This window comes from Oncorhynchus tshawytscha, unplaced genomic scaffold (assembly GCF_018296145.1).
Source record: "Oncorhynchus tshawytscha isolate Ot180627B unplaced genomic scaffold, Otsh_v2.0 Un_contig_6540_pilon_pilon, whole genome shotgun sequence".
Lineage (NCBI taxonomy): Eukaryota > Metazoa > Chordata > Actinopteri > Salmoniformes > Salmonidae > Oncorhynchus > Oncorhynchus tshawytscha.
The window spans coordinates 48,409-71,289 of NW_024609659.1; the positions used below are offsets into that span (position 1 = coordinate 48,409).

At 40.3% G+C, this 22,881-nt stretch overlaps 1 protein-coding gene across 5 annotated transcripts in view; it reads right to left on the reverse strand.

Moving 5' to 3' along the window:
• Positions 1 to 22,881, reverse strand: part of LOC112242149 (synaptojanin-2-binding protein) — a 122,621-nt gene that overhangs the window by 18,743 nt on the left and 80,997 nt on the right. For all 5 annotated transcript variants that reach the window (XM_042316673.1, XM_042316675.1, XM_042316671.1 and 2 more), the window contains one exon: positions 1,681 to 1,776. In XM_042316673.1, coding sequence (XP_042172607.1) covers positions 1,681 to 1,776 — 96 coding nt within the window. The remainder of the gene's footprint in view (positions 1 to 1,680; positions 1,777 to 22,881) is intronic.

Sequence of the window (22,881 nt, forward strand, 5' to 3'; positions counted from 1 at the left end):
CTGTCTGTTAGTGGACTGAAACACAGACCAGAGAGGCCTGTCAGTTAGTGGACTGAAACACAGACCAGAGTGGCCTGTCGGTTAGTGGACTGAAACACAGACCAGAGCGGCCTGTCTGTTAGTGGACTGAAACACAGACCAGAGAGGCCTGTCAGTTAGTGGACTGAAACACAGACCAGAGCCTGAAACAGACCAGAGTGGCCTGTCAGTTAGTAGACTGAAACACAGACCAGAGTGGCCTGTCGGTTAGTGGACTGATACACAGACCAGAGCCACAGACCAGAGCCACAGACCAGAGTGGCCTGTTGGTTAGTGGACTGAAACACAGACCAGAGTGGCCTGTCGGTTAGTGGACTGATACACAGACCAGAGCCACAGACCAGAGTGGCCTGTCGGTTAGTGGACTGAAACACAGACCAGAGTGGCCTGTCTGGTTAGTGGACTGAAACACAGACCAGAGTGGCCTGTCGGTTAGTGGACTGAAACACAGACCAGAGTGGCCTGTCGGTTAGTGGACTGATACACAGACCAGAGCACAGACCAGAGCGGCCTGTTGGTTAGTGGACTGAAACACAGACCAGAGTGGCCTGTCTGTTAGTGGACTGAAACACAGACCAGAGCGGCCTGTTGGTTAGTGGACTGAAACACAGACCAGAGTGGCCTGTCGGTTAGTGGACTGAAACACAGACCAGAGCGGCCTGTTGGTTAGTGGACTGAACACAGACCAGAGCCACAGACCAGAGTGGCCTGTCGGTTAGTGGACTGAAACACAGACCAGAGTGGCCTGTTGGTTAGTGGACTGAAACACAGACCAGAGTGGCCTGTTGGTTAGTGGACTGATACACAGACCAGAGCGGCCTGTCTGTTAGTGGACTGAAACACAGACCAGAGCGGCCTGTCGGTTAGTGGACTGAAACACAGACCAGAGCGGCCTGTCTGTTAGTGGACTGAAACACAGACCAGAGAGGCCTGTCAGTTAGTGGACTGAAACACAGACCAGAGTGGCCTGTCGGTTAGTGGACTGATACACAGACCAGAGCCACAGACCAGAGTGGCCTGTCGGTTAGTGGACTGATACACAGACCAGAGCCACAGACCAGAGTGGCCTGTCGGTTAGTGGACTGAAACACAGACCAGAGTGGCCTGTCGGTTAGTGGACTGAAACACAGACCAGAGTGGCCTGTCGGTGATTTATAATGGAGGGATACTTCTACTGTCTGAATGATAAACAGTGATTTATAATGATTTATAACAAGTGCCATGGGATCTTTTAATGACCTCAGAGAGTCAGGACACCCGTTTAACATCCCATCCAAAAGACAGCACCCTACACAGGGCAGTGTCCCCAATCACTGCCCTGGGGCATTGGAATATTTTTTTAAACAAGAGGAAAGAGTGCCTCCTACTGGCCCTCCAACACCACTTCCAGCAGCACCTGGTCTCCCATCCAGGGACTGACCAGAACCAACCCTGCTTATCTTGAGAAGCAACCCAGCAGTGGTATGCAGGGTGGTATGCTGCTGGCTGTTAACCCACAGTTCCCTGGTAGGCCGTCGTTGTAAATAATAATTTGTTCTTAACTGACTTGCCTAGTTAAATAAAGGTTCAATTAAAAACAATAAAACCTGTGTTACTGTTGCCATCCCTACCCGTTCTCTTTCTGCATAGAAAGACACTTACCATCACTTGAAGCAAGGCCACCAGGTAAAATCCTTTTCACGTAGACTCCAAACTCCTCTCCCGTTAACTCCTTCATTCCTCCAATCACTTTGATCCCTGAGGGGGGAAAATAACATCATAGAACAGAGGGCTGTTTAATAGTAGAATATACATGTTTAACTACTGTCTGTCTATCTGCCACTGGGTTAGTAATGACTCATAGAACAGAGGGCTGTTTAATAGTAGAATATACATGTTTAACTACTGTCTGTCTGTCACTGGGTTAGTAATGACTCATAGAACAGAGGGCTGTTTAATAGTAGAATATACATGTTTAACTACTGTCTGTCTATCTGTCACTGGGTTAGTAATGACTCATAGAACAGAGGGCTGTTTAATAGTAGAATATACATGTTTAACTACTGTCTGTCTGTCACTGGGTTAGTAATGACTCATAGAACAGAGGGCTGTTTAATAGTAGAATATACATGTTTAACTACTGTCTGTCTATCTGCCACTGGGTTAGTAATGACTCATAGAACAGAGGGCTGTTTAATAGTAGAATATACATGTTTAACTACTGTCTGTCTATCTGTCACTGGGTTAGTAATGACTCATAGAACAGAGGGCTGTTTAATAGTAGAATATACATGTTTAACTACTGTCTGTCTATCTGTCACTGGGTTAGTAATGACTCATAGAACAGAGGGCTGTTTAATAGTAGAATATACATGTTTAACTACTGTCTGTCTATCTGCCACTGGGTTAGTAATGACTCATAGAACAGAGGGCTGTTTAATAGTAGAATATACATGTTTAACTACTGTCTGTCTGTCACTGGGTTAGTAATGACTCATAGAACAGAGGGCTGTTTAATAGTAGAATATACATGTTTAACTACTGTCTATCTGTCACTGGGTTAGTAATGACTCATAGAACAGAGGGCTGTTTAATAGTAGAATATACATGTTTAACTACTGTCTATCTGCCACTTGGTTACTAATGACTCTGAGCTGAAAGCTGTCTCAGGAAGAACAGTAGAGTCTTCTCCAATTGAACAACAGAAAACTGATCCCATCCACTGAAGTTGATGAAGGTTGGAGAGTTGACCTTGTTCTTCAGTCATTGTGCAGAACAGCAGAGATATCTCTGTATGCTGACACAATAGTGGTGGGAATTCTGTACATTCTCTTTACATCAACAGGCCTATCTGTGTCAATAACATAGCATGAGTCTGTATGCTGTCACAATAGTGGTGGGAATTCTGTACATTCTCTTTACATCAACAGGCCAATAACATAGCATGAGTCTGTATGCTGTCACAATAGTGGTTGGAATTCTGTACATTCTCTTTACATCAACAGGCCTATCTGTGTCAATAACATAGCATGAGTCTGTATGCTGTCACAATAGTGGTGGGAATTCTGTACATTCTCTTTACATCAACAGGCCTATCTGTGTCAATAACATAGCATGAGTCTGTATGCTGTCACAATAGTGGTGGGAATTCTGTACATTCTCTTTACATCAACAGGCCTATCTGTGTCAATAACATAGCATGAGTCTGTATGCTGTCACAATAGTGGTGGGAATTCTGAACATTCTCTTTACATCAACAGGCCAATAACATAGCATGAGTTAAACCTACACAACTAAAGCACTCGTCTCCAACAGCCTTGAGGGGATACAGAAACTCAGGTAACCCTTCACAAAGCCTTTGTAATGTAAATTAGCATACTAATACCACTGCAGTTTAAATAATGGCTACATAAGCAATGTACTAATAGTATACAGTGTATATGTATTCTACAGAGACACTCTGGGACTCTCAACAGTTTTTGTTGGACTGAGGTGAACTATAAGGAAAGTGTTGCCCAGGTAACAGGCCAACAACAACCACCGATGAACTTTACTACATGGTAATTACAACAAAAGGTAACTTAATGGTTGCCTCAGGTTATTAAAAGTGTGTGTGTGTGTGTGTGTGTGTGTGTGTGTGTGTGTGTGTGTGTGTGTGTGTGTGTGTGTGTGTGTGTGTGTGTGTGTGTGTGTCTGCTGTATATGTATGCCTGTCTCCCAAATGCCATCCTATTTTCTGTGTGGTCCTACATGGTTAATACCTGACTATGGGTCTATAGATGGTTAATACCTGACTATGGGTCTATAGATGGTTAATACCTGGCTATAGGTCTATAGATGGTTAATACCTGGCTATGGGTCTATAGATGGTTAATACCTGACTATGGGTCTATAGATGGTTAATACCTGGCTATGGGTCTATAGATGGTTAATACCTGGCTATGGGTCTATAGATGGTTAATACCTGGCTATGGGTCTATAGATGGTTAATACCTGACTATGGGTCTATAGATGGTTAATACCTGACTATGGGTCTATAGATGGTTAATACCTGACTATGGGTCTATAGATGGTTAATACCTGACTATGGGTCTATAGATGGTTAATACCTGACTATGGGTCTATAGATGGTTAATACCTGACTATGGGTCTATAGATGGTTAATACCTGACTATGGGTCTATAGATGGTTAATACCTGACTATGGGTCTATAGATGGTTAATACCTGACTATGGGTCTATAGATGGATGGCTATGGGTTAATACCTGGCTATGGGTCTATAGATGGTTAATACCTGACTATGGGTCTATAGATGGTTAATACCTGACTATGGGTCTATAGATGGTTAATACCTGACTATGGGTCTATAGATGGTTAATACCTGACTATGGGTCTATAGATGGTTAATACCTGACTATGGGTCTATAGATGGTTAATACCTGACTATGGGTCTATAGATGGTTAATACCTGACTATGGGTCTATAGATGGTTAATACCTGACTATGGGTCTATAGATGGTTAATACCTGACTATGGGTCTATAGATGGTTAATACCTGACTATGGGTCTATAGATGGTTAATACCTGACTATGGGTCTATAGATGGTTAATACCTGACTATGGGTCTATAGATGGTTAATACCTGACTATGGGTCTATAGATGGTTAATACCTGACTATGGGTCTATAGATGGTTAATACCTGACTATGGGTCTATAGATGGTTAATACCTGACTATGGGTCTATAGATGGTTAATACCTGACTATGGGTCTATAGATGGTTAATACCTGACTATGGGTCTATAGATGGTTAATACCTGACTATGGGTCTATAGATGGTTAATACCTGACTATGGGTCTATAGATGGTTAATACCTGACTATGGGTCTATAGATGGTTAATACCTGACTATGGGTCTATAGATGGTTAATACCTGACTATGGGTCTATAGATGGTTAATACCTGGCTATGGGTCTATAGATGGTTAATACCTGACTATGGGTCTATAGATGGTTAATACCTGACTATGGGTCTATGGGTCTATAGATGGTTAATACCTGACTATGGGTCTATGGGTCTATAGATGGTTAATACCTGACTATGGGTCTATAGATGGTTAATACCTGACTATGGGTCTATAGATGGTTAATACCTGACTATGGGTCTATAGATGGTTAATACCTGACTATGGGTCTATAGATGGGATGGTTAATACCTATAGATGGTTAATACCTGACTATGGGTCTATAGATGGTTAATACCTGACTATGGGTCTATAGATGGTTAATACCTGACTATGGGTCTATAGATGGTTAATACCTGACTATGGGTCTATAGATGGTTAATACCTGACTATGGGTCTATAGATGGTTAATACCTGGCTATGGGTCTATAGATGGTTAATACCTGACTATGGGTCTATAGATGGTTAATACCTGGCTATGGGTCTATAGATGGTTAATACCTGGCTATGGGTCTATAGATGGTTAATACCTGATGGGTCTATGGGTCTATAGATGGTTAATACCTGGCTATGGGTCTATAGATGGTTAATACCTGACTATGGGTCTATAGATGGTTAATACCTGACTATGGGTCTATAGATGGTTAATACCTGGCTATGGGTCTATAGATGGTTAATACCTGACTATGGGTCTATAGATGGTTAATACCTGACTATGGGTCTATAGATGGTTAATACCTGACTATGGGTCTATAGATGGTTAATACCTGGCTATGGGTCTATAGATGGTTAATACCTGGCTATAGGGTCTATAGATGGTTAATACCTGACTATGGGTCTATAGATGGTTAATACCTGACTATGGGTCTATGGGTCTATAGATGGTTAATACCTGGCTATGGGTCTATAGATGGTTAATACCTGACTATGGGTCTATAGATGGTTAATACCTGGCTATGGGTCTATAGATGGTTAATGCTAGGGAGGATGTTCCCTATAGATGGTTAATACCTGACTATGGGTTTAGATGGTTACTGATACCTGACTATGGGTCAAGACTTTCATTAAAACACACTATGGGTCTATAGAATTAAAGCTACACTGGGTTGTGAATCTAGCCATGGGTCTATAGATTTTAAAATGCTATGGGTCTATAGATGGAGAAGCTATTATCTGATAGCATGTTAACACCCCAATGGGTCTATAGATGGATGTAATACCTGAATATGGGTCTATAGATGGGCTACACAAACCGACTATAAAATATAAAACATTCTATAGATGGTTAATACCTTTGACCATCTTCTTTCTTGGTCTATAGATGGTTTGATGGGTCCTATAATCAATACTATGGGTCTATAGATGGTTAATTTGGATTAAATGGGTCCATAGATAGCCTAGATATCGATCTAGATGGAAGACTATGGGTCGGTTAAAACTATGGGTCTATAGATGGTTAATACCTGACTATGGGTCTTTAGATGGTTAATAACTATGGGTCTATAGATAAACTTTCACAAAATGGGTCTTAGAAATACCTGACTAATGGGTCTATAGATATTACTACACGTCAATAAGCTATAAAAATCATCAGTGGGTCTGTAGATGGTTAATACCTGCCTGTGGAAAAATATCCTATGGGTCTATAAAAAATACAGACAATGCCTATGGGTCTATAGGTGGTCGGAGATGGTTAATACCTGGTTCCCTTTGGTCTATAGATGGATCTACCAAGAATCAATGGGTCTATAGATTCAAATGAGGAGTTAATACATCCTATGGGTCTATAGATGGTTAATACAAGCTATGGGTCTATAGATGGTTCACCTTAAACTAATTCATGGGAGATGGCGCATGGATATGGTTAATACCTTTTTTCCATCTCCAGTCTATAGATTTTCCTGCTATGGGTCTATAGATGGATGAAACAGATGGTTAATCTGACTATGGGTCATAGATGGATTTAAACAGTTTTGAATGGGTCTATAGATGTTTAATATCCTGACATACTAATCATAGATATACTATATTCCTGGAATGATAGCAGGGCGCTGAAATGTTGCGCGATTTTTAACAAAAGATGGTTAATACCTGACTATGGGTCTATAGCATCATCCCTAAAGATAGATGGTTTAATACCTGGCTATGGGTCTATAGATGGTTAATACCTGGCTATGGGTCTATAGATGGTTAATACCTGGCTATGGGTCTATAGATGGTTAATACCTGACTATGGGTCTATAGATGGTTAATACCTGGCTATGGGTCTATAGATGGTTAATACCTGGCTATGGGTCTATAGATGGTTATACCTGGCTATGGGTCTATAGATGGTTAATACCTGACTATGGGTCTATAGATGGTTAATACCTGACTATGGGTCTATAGATGGTTAATACCTGGCTATGGGTCTATAGATGGTTAATACCTGGCTATGGGTCTATAGATGGTTAATACCTGACTATGGGTCTATAGATGGTTAATACCTGACTATGGGTCTATAGATGGTTAATACCTGACTATGGGTCTATAGATGGTTAATACCTGGCTATGGGTCTATAGATGGTTAATACCTGACTATGGGTCTATAGATGGTTAATACCTGGCTATGGGTCTATAGATGGTTAATACCTGACTATGGGTCTATAGATGGTTAATACCTGACTATGGGTCTATAGATGGTTAATACCTGGCTATGGGTCTATAGATGGTTAATACCTGACTATGGGTCTATAGATGGTTAATACCTGGCTATGGGTCTATAGATGGTTAATACCTGATGGGTCTATGGGTCTATAGATGGTTAATACCTGGCTATGGGTCTATAGATGGTTAATACCTGACTATGGGTCTATAGATGGTTAATACCTGACTATGGGTCTATAGATGGTTAATACCTGACTATGGGTCTATAGATGGTTAATACCTGGCTACTATGGGTCTATAGATGGTTAATACCTGACTATGGGTCTATAGATGGGTCTATAGATGGTTAATACCTGACTATGGGTCTATAGATGGTTAATACCTGACTATGGGTCTATAGATGGTTAATACCTGGCTATGGGTCTATAGATGGTTAATACCTGACTATGGGTCTATAGATGGTTAATACCTGCTATGGGTCTATGGGTCTATAGATGGTTAATACCTGGCTATGGGTCTATAGATGGTTATATACCTGGACTATGGGTCTATAGATGGTTAATACCTGGCTATGGGTCTATAGATGGTTAATACCTGACTATGGGTCTATAGATGGTTAATACCTGGCTATGGGTCTATAGATGGTTAATACCTGACTATGGGTCTATAGATGGTTAATACCTGACTATGGGTCTATAGATGGTTAATACCTGGCTATGGGTCTATAGATGGGTCTATAGATGGTTAATACCTGACTATGGGTCTATAGATGGGTCTATAGATGGTTAATACCTGACTATGGGTCTATAGATGGTTAATACCTGACTATGGGTCTATAGATGGTTAATACCTGACTATGGGTCTATAGATGGTTAATACCTGGCTATGGGTCTATAGATGGTTATGGTTAATACCTGGCTATGGGTCTATAGATGGTAAATACCTGACTATGGGTCTATAGATGGTTAATACCTGGCTATGGGTCTATAGATGGTTAATACCTGGCTATGGGTCTATAGATGGTTAATACCTGACTATGGGTCTATAGATGGTTAATACCTGGCTATGGGTCTATAGATGGTTAATACCTGACTATGGGTCTATAGATGGTTAATACCTGGCTATGGGTCTATAGATGGTTAATACCTGACTATGGGTCTATAGATGGTTAATACCTGACTATGGGTCTATAGATGGTTAATACCTGGCTATGGGTCTATAGATGGTTAATACCTGACTATGGGTCTATAGATGGTTAATACCTGACTATGGGTCTATAGATGGTTAATACCTGACTATGGGTCTATAGATGGTTAATACCTGACTATGGGTCTATAGATGGTTAATACCTGGCTATGGGTCTATAGATGGTTAATACCTGACTATGGGTCTATAGATGGTTAATACCTGACTATGGGTCTATAGATGGTTAATACCTGACTATGGGTCTATAGATGGTTAATACCTGGCTATGGGTCTATAGATGGTTAATACCTGACTATGGGTCTATAGATGGTTAATACCTGACTATGGGTCTATAGATGGTTAATACCTGGCTATGGGTCTATAGATGGTTAATACCTGACTATGGGTCTATAGATGGTTAATACCTGACTATGGGTCTATAGATGGTTAATACCTGACTATGGGTCTATAGATGGTTAATACCTGGCTATGGGTCTATAGATGGTTAATACCTGGCTATGGGTCTATAGATGGTTAATACCTGACTATGGGTCTATAGATGGTTAATACCTGGCTATGGGTCTATAGATGGTTAATACCTGGCTATGGGTCTATAGATGGTTAATACCTGGCTATGGGTCTATAGATGGTTGTTAGGGAGGATGTTCCCTTGTGGGGATCAAATCAGCGGATATTTTAGAGCGTCACTGATGGTTAATACCTTAAAATTCAAACTTTCATTAAAACACACAAGCAAGGTATTGAATTAAAGCTACACTCGTTGTGAATCTAGCCACCGAGTCAGATTTGTAAAATGCTTTTGGGCGAAAGCATGAGAAGCTATTATCTGATAGCATGTAACACCCCAAAAGACCCGTAGAGGATGTAAACAAAAATAATTAGCGTAGTCGGCGCTACACAAACCGCACAATAAAATATAAAACATTCATTACCTTTGACCATCTTCTTTCTTGGCACTCCTTGATGTCCCATAATCAATACTGGGTCTTTTTTTGGATTAAATCGGTCCATATATAGCCTAGATATCGATCTATGAAGACTGTGTGATAAACGGAAAAAAAATAGCGTTTCATAACGTAACGTCATTTTTAAAAGTTAAAAAGTCGACGATAAACTTTCACAAAACACTTGGAAATACCTTTCTAATGCAACTTTAGGTATTACTACACGTCAATAAGCTATAAAAATCATCAGTGGGCGATGTAAATTCGATAGCCTGCCGTGTGGAAAAATGTCCGGAAAAAATACAGACAATGCCTCGGGTCGGTGGTCGGAGAGAATCGGTTCCCTTTGGTCGGATCTACCAAGAATCAATTCAGATTCAAATGAGGAGACTCTATACATCCTGTGGAAGCTGTAGGTACTGCAAGCTCGGCCCCATATATTACGGTTCACCTTAAACAATTCATGGGAGTGGCGCATGGATATTTTTTCCATCTCCAGTGATCAGATTTTCCTGCGCTTTTCGATGAAACAGACGTTCTGTTATAGTCACAGCCGTGATTTAAACAGTTTTAGAAACGTCTGAGTGTTTTCTATCCACACATACTAATCATATGCATATACTATATTCCTGGAATGAGTAGCAGGGCGCTAACAAAAATGTTGCGCATCATCCCAAAGATTTTTAACAATGGGCTAGATGGAAAATACCTGGCTATGGGTCTATAGATGGTTAATACCTGGCTATGGGTCTATAGATGGTTAATACCTGACTATGGGTCTATAGATGGTTAATACCTGGCTATGGGTCTATAGATGGTTAATACCTGACTATGGGTCTATAGATGGTTAATACCTGGCTATGGGTCTATAGATGGTTAATACCTGGCTATGGGTCTATAGATGGTTAATACCTGGCTATGGGTCTATAGATGGTTAATACCTGGCTATGGGTCTATAGATGGTTAATACCTGGCTATGGGTCTATAGATGGGTCTATAGATGGTAAATACCTGGCTATGGGTCTATAGATGGTTAATACCTGACTATGGGTCTATAGATGGTTAATACCTGGCTATGGGTCTATAGATGGGTCTATAGATGGTTAATACCTGGCTATGGGTCTATAGATGGTTAATACCTGACTATGGGTCTATAGATGGTTAATACCTGGCTATGGGTCTATAGATGGTTAATACCTGACTATGGGTCTATAGATGGTTAATACCTGACTATGGGTCTATAGATGGTTAATACCTGGCTATGGGTCTATAGATGGTTAATACCTGACTATGGGTCTATAGATGGTTAATACCTGGCTATGGGTCTATAGATGGTTAATACCTGACTATGGGTCTATAGATGGTTAATACCTGACTATGGGTCTATGGGTCTATAGATGGTTAATACCTGGCTATGGGTCTATAGATGGTTAATACCTGGCTATGGGTCTATAGATGGTTAATACCTGGCTATGGGTCTATAGATGGTTAATACCTGACTATGGGTCTATAGATGGTTAATACCTGACTATGGGTCTATAGATGGTTAATACCTAGACTATGGGTCTATAGATGGTTAATACCTGGCTATGGGTCTATAGATGGTTAATACCTGACTATGGGTCTATAGATGGGTCTATAGCTATGGGTCTATAGATGGTTAATACCTGACTATGGGTCTATAGATGGTTAATACCTGACTATGGGTCTATAGATGGTTAATACCTGACTATGGGTCTATAGATGGTTAATACCTGACTATGGGTCTATAGATGGTTAATACCTGGCTATGGGTCTATAGATGGTTAATACCTGACTATGGGTCTATAGATGTTAATACCTGGCTATGGGTCTATAGATGGTTAATACCTGGCTATGGGTCTATAGATGGTTAATACCTGGCTATGGGTCTATAGATGGTTAATACCTGGCTATGGGTCTATAGATGGTTAATACCTGGCTATGGGTCTATAGATGGTTAATACCCTGGGTCTATAGATGGTTAATACCTATGGGTCTATAGATGGTTAATACCTGACTATGGGTCTATAGATGGTTAATACCTGGGTCTATAGATGGTTAATAGATGGGTCTATAGATGGTTAATACCTGACTATGGGTCTATAGATGGTTAATACCTGGCTATGGGTCTATAGATGGTTAATACCTGGCTATGGGTCTATAGATGGTTAATACCTGGCTATGGGTCTATAGATGGTTAATACCTGGCTATGGGTCTATAGATGGTTAATACCTGACTATGGGTCTATAGATGGTTAATACCTGGCTATGGGTCTATAGATGGTTAATACCTGACTATGGGTCTATAGATGGTTAATACCTGACTATGGGTCTATAGATGGTTAATACCTGGCTATGGGTCTATAGATGGTTAATACCTGACTATGGGTCTATAGATGGTTAATACCTGGCTATGGGTCTATAGATGGTTAATACCTGACTATGGGTCTATAGATGGTTAATACCTGGCTATGGGTCTATAGATGGGTCTATAGATGGTTAATACCTGGCTATGGGTCTATAGATGGTTAATACCTGGCTATGGGTCTACCTGACTGGGTCTATAGATGGTTAATACCTGGCTATGGGTCTATAGATGGCTATGGGTCTATAGATTAATACCTGACTATGGGTCTATAGATGGTTAATACCTGGCTATGGGTCTAGATAGATGGTTAATACTATGGGTCTGGTCTATAGATGGGTCTATGGGTCTATAGATGGTTAATACCTGACTATGGGTCTATAGATGGTTAATACCTGGCTATGGGTCTATAGATGGTAAATACCTGGCTATGGGTCTATAGATGGTTAATACCTGGCTATGGGTCTATAGATGGGTCTATAGATGGTTCATACCTGACTATGGGTCTATAGATGGTTAATACCTGGCTATGGGTCTATAGATGGTAAATACCTGGCTATGGGTCTATAGATGGTTAATACCTGGCTATGGGTCTATAGATGGGTCTATAGATGGTAAATACCTGGCTATGGGTCTATAGATGGTAAATACCTGACTATGGGTCTATAGATGGTTAATACCTGGCTATGGGTCTATAGATGGGTCTATAGATGGTTAATACCTGACTATGGGTCTATAGATGGTTAATACCTGACTATGGGTCTATAGATGGGTCTATAGATGGTTAATACCTGACTATGGGTCTATAGATGGTTAATACCTGGCTATGGGTCTATAGATGGTTAATACCTGGCTATGGGTCTATAGATGGTTAATACCTGGCTATGGGTCTATAGATGGTTAATACCTGACTATGGGTCTATAGATGGTTAATACCTGGCTATGGGTCTATAGATGGTTAATACCTGGCTATGGGTCTATAGATGGTTAATACCTGACTATGGGTCTATAGATGGTTAATACCTGGCTATGGGTCTATAGATGGTTAATACCTGGCTATGGGTCTATAGATGGTTAATACCTGGCTATGGGTCTATAGATGGTTAATACCTGGCTATGGGTCTATAGATGGTTAATACCTGACTATGGGTCTATAGATGGGTCTATAGATGGTTAATACCTGACTATGGGTCTATAGATGGGTCTATAGATGGTTAATACCTGACTATGGGTCTATAGATGGTTAATACCTGGCTATGGGTCTATAGATGGTTAATACCTGACTATGGGTCTATAGATGGTTAATACCTGACTATGGGTCTATAGATGGTTAATACCTGGCTATGGGTCTATAGATGGTTAATACCTGACTATGGGTCTATAGATGGTTAATACCTGGCTATGGGTCTATAGATGGTTAATACCTATGGGTCTATAGATGGTTAATACCTGACTATGGGTCTATAGATGGTTAATACCTGACTATGGGTCTATAGATGGTTAATACCTGGCTATGGGTCTATAGATGGTTAATACCTGACTATGGGTCTATAGATGGTTAATACCTGGCTATGGGTCTATAGATGGTTAATACCTGACTATGGGTCTATAGATGGTTAATACCTGCTATGGGTCTATAGATGGTTAATACCTGACTATGGGTCTATAGATGGTTAATACCTGGCTATGGGTCTATAGATGGTTAATACCTGGCTATGGGTCTATAGATGGTTAATACCTGGCTATGGGTCTATAGATGGTTAATACCTGACTATGGGTCTATAGATGGTTAATACCTGGCTATGGGTCTATAGATGGTTAATACCTGGCTATGGGTCTATAGATGGTTAATACCTGACTATGGGTCTATAGATGGGTCTATAGATGGTTAATACCTGACTATGGGTCTATAGATGGTTAATACCTGACTATGGGTCTATAGATGGTTAATACCTGGCTATGGGTCTATAGATGGGTCTATAGATGGTTAATACCTGACTATGGGTCTATAGATGGTTAATACCTGACTATGTGTCTATAGATGGTTAATACCTGACTATGGGTCTATAGATGGTTAATACCTGGCTATGGGTCTATAGATGGTTAATACCTGACTATGGGTCTGTAGATGGTTAATACCTGGCTATGGGTCTATAGATGGTTAATACCTGACTATGGGTCTATAGATGGGTCTATAGATGGTTAATACCTGACTATGTGTCTATAGATGGTTAATACCTGACTATGGGTCTATAGATGGTTAATACCTGACTATGGGTCTATAGATGGTTAATACCTGGCTATGGGTCTATAGATGGTAATACCTGGCTATGGGTCTATAGATGGTTAATACCTGACTATGGGTCTATAGATGGTTAATACCTGACTATGGGTCTATAGATGGTTAATACCTGACTATGGGTCTATAGATGGTTAATACCTGACTATGGGTCTATAGATGGTTAATACCTGACTATGGGTCTATAGATGGTTAATACCTGACTATGGGTCTATAGATGGTTAATACCTGACTATGGGTCTATAGATGGTTAATACCTGACTATGGGTCTGGCTATGGGTCTATAGATGGTTAATACTATGGGTCTATAGATGGTTAATACCTGACTATGGGTCTATAGATGGTTAATACCTGGCTATGGGTCTATAGATGGTTAATACCTGACTATGGGTCTATAGATGGTTAATACCTGACTATGGGTCTGGTTAATACCTGACTATGGGTCTATAGATGGTTAATACCTGACTATGGGTCTATAGATGGTTAATACCTGACTATGGGTCTATAGATGGTTAATACCCTATGGGTCTATAGGGTCTATAGATGGTTAATACCTGACTATGGGTCTATAGATGGTTAATACCTGACTATGGGTCTATAGATGGTTAATACCTGGGTCTATAGATGGTTAATACCTCTATAGATGGTTAATACCTGACTATGGGTCTATAGATGGTTAATACCTGGCTATGGGTCTATAGATGGTTAATACCTGACTATGGGTCTATAGATGGTTAATACCTGACTATGGGTCTATAGATGGTTAATACCTGGCTATGGGTCTATAGATGGTTAATACCTGACTATGGGTCTATAGATGGTTAATACCTGGCTATGGGTCTACCTGACTAGATAGGTTAATACCTGACTATGGGTCTATAGATGGTTAATACCTGGCTATGGGTCTATAGATGGTTAATACCTGGCTATGGGTCTATAGATGGTTAATACCTGACTATGGGTCTATAGATGGTTAATACCTGACTATGGGTTTATAGATGGTTAATACCTGGCTATGGGTCTATAGATGGTTAATACCTGGCTATGGGTCTATAGATGGTTAATACCTGACTATGGGTCTATAGATGGTTAATACCTGACTATGGGTCTATAGATGGTTAATACCTGACTATGGGTCTATAGATGGTTAATACCTGGCTATGGGTCTATAGATGGTTAATACCTGACTATGGGTCTATAGATGGTTAATACCTGGCTATGGGTCTATAGATGGTTAATACCTGGCTATGGGTCTATAGACTGGCTATGGGTCTATAGATGGTTAATACCTGGCTATGGGTCTATAGATGGTTAATACCTGGCTATGGGTCTATAGATGGTTAATACCTGGCTATGGGTCTATAGATGGTTAATACCTGACTATGGGTCTATAGATGGTTAATACCTGACTATGGGTCTATAGATGGTTAATACCTGACTATGGGTCTATAGATGGTTAATACCTGGCTATGGGTCTATAGATGGTTAATACCTGACTATGGGTCTATAGATGGTTAATACCTGGCTATGGGTCTAGATGGGTCTATAGATGGTTAATACCTGGCTATGGGTCTATAGATGGGTCTGGTAAATACTATGGGTCTATAGATGGTTAATACCTGACTATGGGTCTATAGATGGTTAATACCTGGCTATGGGTCTATAGATGGTTAATACCTGCTATGGGTCTATGGGTCTATAGATGGTTAATACCTGGCTATGGGTCTATAGATGGTTAATACCTGACTATGGGTCTATAGATGGTTAATACCTGACTATATGGGTCTATAGATGGTTAATACCTGGCTATGGGTCTATAGATGGTTAATACCTGACTATGGGTCTATAGATGGTTAATACCTGACTATGGGTCTATAGATGGTTAATACCTGGCTATGGGTCTATAGATGGTTAATACCTGGCTATGGGTCTATAGATGGTTAATACCTGGCTATGGGTCTATAGATGGTAAATACCTGGCTATGGGTCTATAGATGGTTAATACCTGACTATGGGTCTATAGATGGTTAATACCTGGCTATGGGTCTATAGATGGTTAATACCTGGCTATGGGTCTATAGATGGTTAATACCTGGCTATGGGTCTATAGATGGTTAATACCTGACTATGGGTCTATAGATGGTTAATACCTGGCTATGGGTCTATAGATGGGTCTATAGATGGTTAATACCTGGCTATGGGTCTATAGATGGGTCTATAGATGGTTAATACCTGGCTATGGGTCTATAGATGGTTAATACCTGACTATGGGTCTATAGATGGTTAATACCTGGCTATGGGTCTATAGATGGTTAATACCTGGCTATGGGTCTATAGATGGTTAATACCTGACTATGGGTCTATAGATGGTTAATACCTGGCTATGGGTCTATAGATGGTTAATACCTGACTATGGGTCTATAGATGGTTAATACCTGGCTATGGGTCTATAGATGGTTAATACCTGGCTATGGGTCTATAGATGGTTAATACCTGGCTATGGGTCTATAGATGGTTAATACTATGGGTCTATAGATGGCTATGGGTACCTGACTATGGGTCTATAGATGGTTAATACCTGGTCTATAGGGTTAATAGATGGGTCTATAGATGGTTAATACCTGACTATGGGTCTATAGATGGTTAATACCTGGCTATGGGTCTATAGATGGTTAATACCTGGCTATGGGTCTATAGATGGTTAATACCTACCTGGTCTAGATGGGTCTATAGATGGTTAATACCTGGCTATGGGTCTATAGATGGTTAATACCTGACTATGGGTCTATAGATGGTTAATACCTGACTATGGGTCTATAGATGGTTAATACCTGACTATGGGTCTATAGATGGTTAATACCTGGACTATGGGTCTATAGATGGTTAATACCTGGCTATGGGTCTATAGATGGTTAATACCTGACTATGGGTCTATAGATGGGTCTATAGATGGTTAATACCTGACTATGGGTCTATAGATGGTTAATACCTGACTATGGGTCTATAGATGGTTAATACCTGACTATGGGTCTATAGATGGTTAATACCTGACTATGGGTCTATAGATGGTTAATACCTGGCTATGGGTCTATAGATGGTTAATACCTGGCTATGGGTCTATAGATGGTTAATACCTGGCTATGGGTCTATAGATGGTTAATACCTGACTATGGGTCTATAGATGGTTAATACCTGACTATGGGTCTATAGATGGTTAATACCTATGGGTCTATGATGGTCTATAGATGGTTAATACCTGGCTATGGGTCTATAGATGGTTAATACCTGACTATGGGTCTATAGATGGTCTATAGATGGTTAATACCTGGCTATGGGTCTATAGATGGTTAATACCTGGCTATGGGTCTATAGATGGTTAATACCTGGCTATGGGTCTATAGATGGTTAATACCTGACTATGGGTCTATAGATGGGTCTATAGATGGTTAATACCCTGACTATGGGTCTATAGATGGTTAATACCTGACTATGGGTCTATAGATGGTTAATACCTGGCTATGGGTCTATAGATGGTTAATACCTGGCTATGGGTCTATAGATGGTTAATACCTGACTATGGGTCTATAGATGGTTAATACCTGACTATGGGTCTATAGATGGATGGTCTATAGATGGTTAATACCTGGCTATGGGTCTATAGATGGTTAATACCTGGCTATGGGTCTATAGATGGTTAATACCTGGCTATGGGTCTATAGATGGTTAATACCTGACTATGGGTCTATAGATGGTTAATACCTGGCTACTAGATGGGTCTATAGATGGTTAATACCTGACTATGGGTCTATAGATGGTTAATACCTGGCTATGGGTCTATAGATGGTTAATACCTGGCTATGGGTCTATAGATGGTTAATACCTGACTATGGGTCTATAGATGGTTAATACCTGGCTATGGGTCTATAGATGGTTAATACCTGGCTATGGGTCTATAGATGGTTAATACCTGGCTATGGGTCTATAGATGGTTAATACCTATAGATGGGTCTATAGATGGTTAATACCTGACTATGGGTCTATAGATGGTTAATACCTGGCTATGGGTCTATAGATGGTTAATACCTGGTCTATAGATCTATAGATGGTTAATACCTGGCTATGGGTCTATAGATGGTTAATACCTGGCTATGGGTCTATAGATGGACTATACCTGGCTATGGGTCTATAGATGGTTAATACCTGACTATGGGTCTATAGATGGTTAATACCTGGCTATGGGTCTATAGATGGTTAATACCTGGCTATGGGTCTATAGATGGTTAATACCTGACCTGGGTCTATAGATGGTTAATACCTGGCTATGGGTCTATAGATGGTTAATACCTGACTATGGGTCTATAGATGGTTAATACCTGGCTATGGGTCTATAGATGGTTAATACCTGGCTATGGGTCTATAGATGGTTAATACCTGACTATGGGTCTATAGATGGTTAATACCTGGCTATGGGTCTATAGATGGTTAATACCTGACTATGGGTCTATAGATGGTTAATACCCTATGGGTCTATACCTGGCTATGGGTCTATAGATGGTTAATACCTGACTATGGGTCTATAGATGGTTAATACCTGACTATGGGTCTATGGGTCTATAGATGGTTAATACCTGGCTATGGGTCTATAGATGGTTAATACCTGACTATGGGTCTATAGATGGTTAATACCTGGCTATGGGTCTATAGATGGTTAATACCTGGCTATGGGTCTATAGATGGTTAATACCTGACTATGGGTCTATAGATGGTTAATACCTGGCTATGGGTCTATAGATGGTTAATACCTGGCTATGGGTCTATAGATGGTTAATACCTGGCTATGGGTCTATAGATGGTTAATACCTGACTATGGGTCTATAGATGGTTAATACCTGGCTATGGGTCTATAGATGGTTAATACCTGACTATGGGTCTATAGATGGTTAATGCCTGACTATGGGTCTATAGATGGTTAATACCTGACTATGTGTCTATAGATGGTTAATACCTGACTATGGGTCTATAGATGGTTAATACCTGGCTATGGGTCTATAGATGGTTAATACCTGGCTATGGGTCTATAGATGGTTAATACCTGGCTATGGGTCTATAGATGGTTAATACCTGGCTATGTGTCTATAGATGGTTAATACCTGACTATGGGTCTATAGATGGGTCTATAGATGGTTAATACCTGACTATGGGTCTATAGATGGTTAATACCTGACTATGGGTCTATAGATGGTTAATACCTGGCTATGGGTCTATAGATGGGTCTATAGATGGTTAATACCTGACTATGGGTCTATAGATGGTTAATACCTGGCTATGGGTCTATAGATGGTTAATACCTGGCTATGGGTCTATAGATGGTTAATACCTGGCTATGGGTCTATAGATGGTTAATACCTGGCTATGGGTCTATAGATGGTTAATACCTGGCTATGGGTCTATAGATGGTTAATACCTGACTATGGGTCTATAGATGGTTAATACCTGGCTATGGGTCTATAGATGGTTAATACCTGGCTATGGGTCTATAGATGGTTAATATGGGTCTATAGATGGTTAATACCTGGCTATGGGTCTATAGATGGTTAAATACCTGCTATGGGTCTACCTGGGTCTATAGATGGTTAATACCTGACTATGGGTCTATAGATGGTTAATACCTGGCTATGGGTCTATAGATGGTTAATACCTGGCTATGGGTCTATAGATGGTTAATACCTGGCTATGGGTCTATAGATGGTTAATACCTGGCTATGGGTCTATAGATGGTCTACCTGACTATGGGTCTATAGATGGTTAATACCTGACTATGGGTCTATAGATGGTTAATACCTGGCTATGGGTCTATAGATGGTTAATACCTGACTATGGGTCTATAGATGGTTAATACCTGACTATGGGTCTATAGATGGTTAATACCTGCTATGGGTCTATAGATGGTTAATACCTGACTATGGGTCTATAGATGGTTAATACCTGGCTATGGGTCTATAGATGGTTAATACCTGGCTATGGGTCTATAGATGGTTAATACCTGACTATGGGTCTATAGATGGTTAATACCTGGCTATGGGTCTATAGATGGTTAATACCTGGCTATGGGTCTATAGATGGTTAATACCTGACTATGGGTCTATAGATGGTTAATACCTGACTATGGGTCTATAGATGGTTAATACCTGGCTATGGGTCTATAGATGGTTAATACCTGACTATGGGTCTATAGATGGTTAATACCTGGCTATGGGTCTATAGATGGTTAATACCTGACTATGGGTCTATAGATGGTTAATACCTGGCTATGGGTCTATAGATGGTTAATACCTGACTATGGGTCTATGGGTCTATAGATGGTATAATACCTGGCTATGGGTCTATAGATGGTTAATACCTGGCTATGGGTCTATAGATGGTTAATACCTGGCTATGGGTCTATAGATGGTTAATACCTGGCTATGGGTCTATAGATGGTTAATACCTGGCTATGGGTCTATAGATGGTTAATACCTGACTATGGGTCTATAGATGGTTAATACCTGACTATGGGTCTATAGATGGTTAATACCTGGCTATGGGTCTATAGATGGTTAATACCTGACTATGGGTCTATAGATGGTTAATACCTGGCTATGGGTCTATAGATGGTTAATACCTGACTATGGGTCTATAGATGGTTAATACCTGACTATGGGTCTATAGATGGTTAATACCTGACTATGGGTCTATAGATGGTCTATAGATGGTTAATACCTGGCTATGGGTCTATAGATGGTTAATACCTGGCTATGGGTCTATAGATGGTTAATACCTGGCTATGGGTCTATAGATGGTTAATACCTGACTATGGGTCTATAGATGGTTAATACCTGGCTATGGGTCTATAGATGTTAATACCTGACTATGGGTCTATAGATGGGTCTATAGATACCTGGCTATGGGTCTATAGATGGTTAATACCTGACTATGGGTCTATAGATGGTTAATACCTGACTATGGGTCTATAGATGGTTAATACCTGGCTATGGGTCTATAGATGGTTAATACCTGACTATGGGTCTATAGATGGTCTATAGATGGTTAATACCTGACTATGGGTCTATAGATGGTTAATACCTGGCTATGGGTCTATAGATGGTTAATACCTGGCTATGGGTCTATAGATGGTTAATACCTGACTATGGGTCTATAGATGGTTAATACCTGACTATGGGTCTATAGGTCTATAGATGGTTAATACCCTATGGGTCTAGATGGGTCTATAGATGGTTAATACCTGGCTATGGGTCTATAGATGGTTAATACCTGGCTATGGGTCTATAGATGGTTAATACCTGACTATGGGTCTATAGATGGTTAATACCTGGCTATGGGTCTATAGATGGTTAATACCTGACTATGGGTCTATAGATGGTTAATACCTGGCTATGGGTCTATAGATGGTTAATACCTGGCTATGGGTCTATAGATGGTTAATACCTGGGTCTATAGATGGGTCTATAGATGGTTAATACCTGACTATGGGTCTATAGATGGTTAATACCTGGCTATGGGTCTATAGATGGTTAATACCTGGCTATGGGTCTATAGATGGTCTATAGAATACCTGGCTATGGGTCTATAGATGGTTAATACCTCTATGGGTCTATAGATGGTTAATACCTGACTATGGGGGTCTATAGATGGTTAATACCTGGCTATGGGTCTATAGATGGTTAATACCTGGCTATGGGTCTATAGATGGTTAATACCTGACTATGGGTCTATAGATGGTTAATACCTGGCTATGGGTCTATAGATGGTTAATACCTGGCTATGTGTCTATAGATGGTTAATACCTGACTATGGGTCTATAGATGGGTCTATAGATGGTTAATACCTGACTATGGGTCTATAGATGGTTAATACCTGGCTATGGGTCTATAGATGGGTCTATAGATGGTTAATACCTGACTATGGGTCTATAGATGGTTAATACCTGACTATGGGTCTATAGATGGTTAATACCTGGCTATGGGTCTATAGATGGTTAATACCTGGCTATGGGTCTATAGATGGTTAATACCTGACTATGGGTCTATAGATGGTAAATACCTGACTATGGGTCTATAGATGGTTAATACCTGACTATGGGTCTATAGATGGTTAATACCTGACTATGGGTCTATAGATGGTTAATACCTGACTAGATGGGTCTATAGATGGTTAATACCTGGCTATGGGTCTATAGATGGTTAATACCTGACTATGGGTCTATAGATGGTTAATACCTGGCTATGGGTCTATAGATGGTTAATACCTGGCTATGGGTCTATAGATGGTTAATACCTGGCTATGGGTCTATAGATGGTTAATACCTGGCTATGGGTCTATAGATGGTTAATACCTGGCTATGGGTCTATAGATGGTTAATA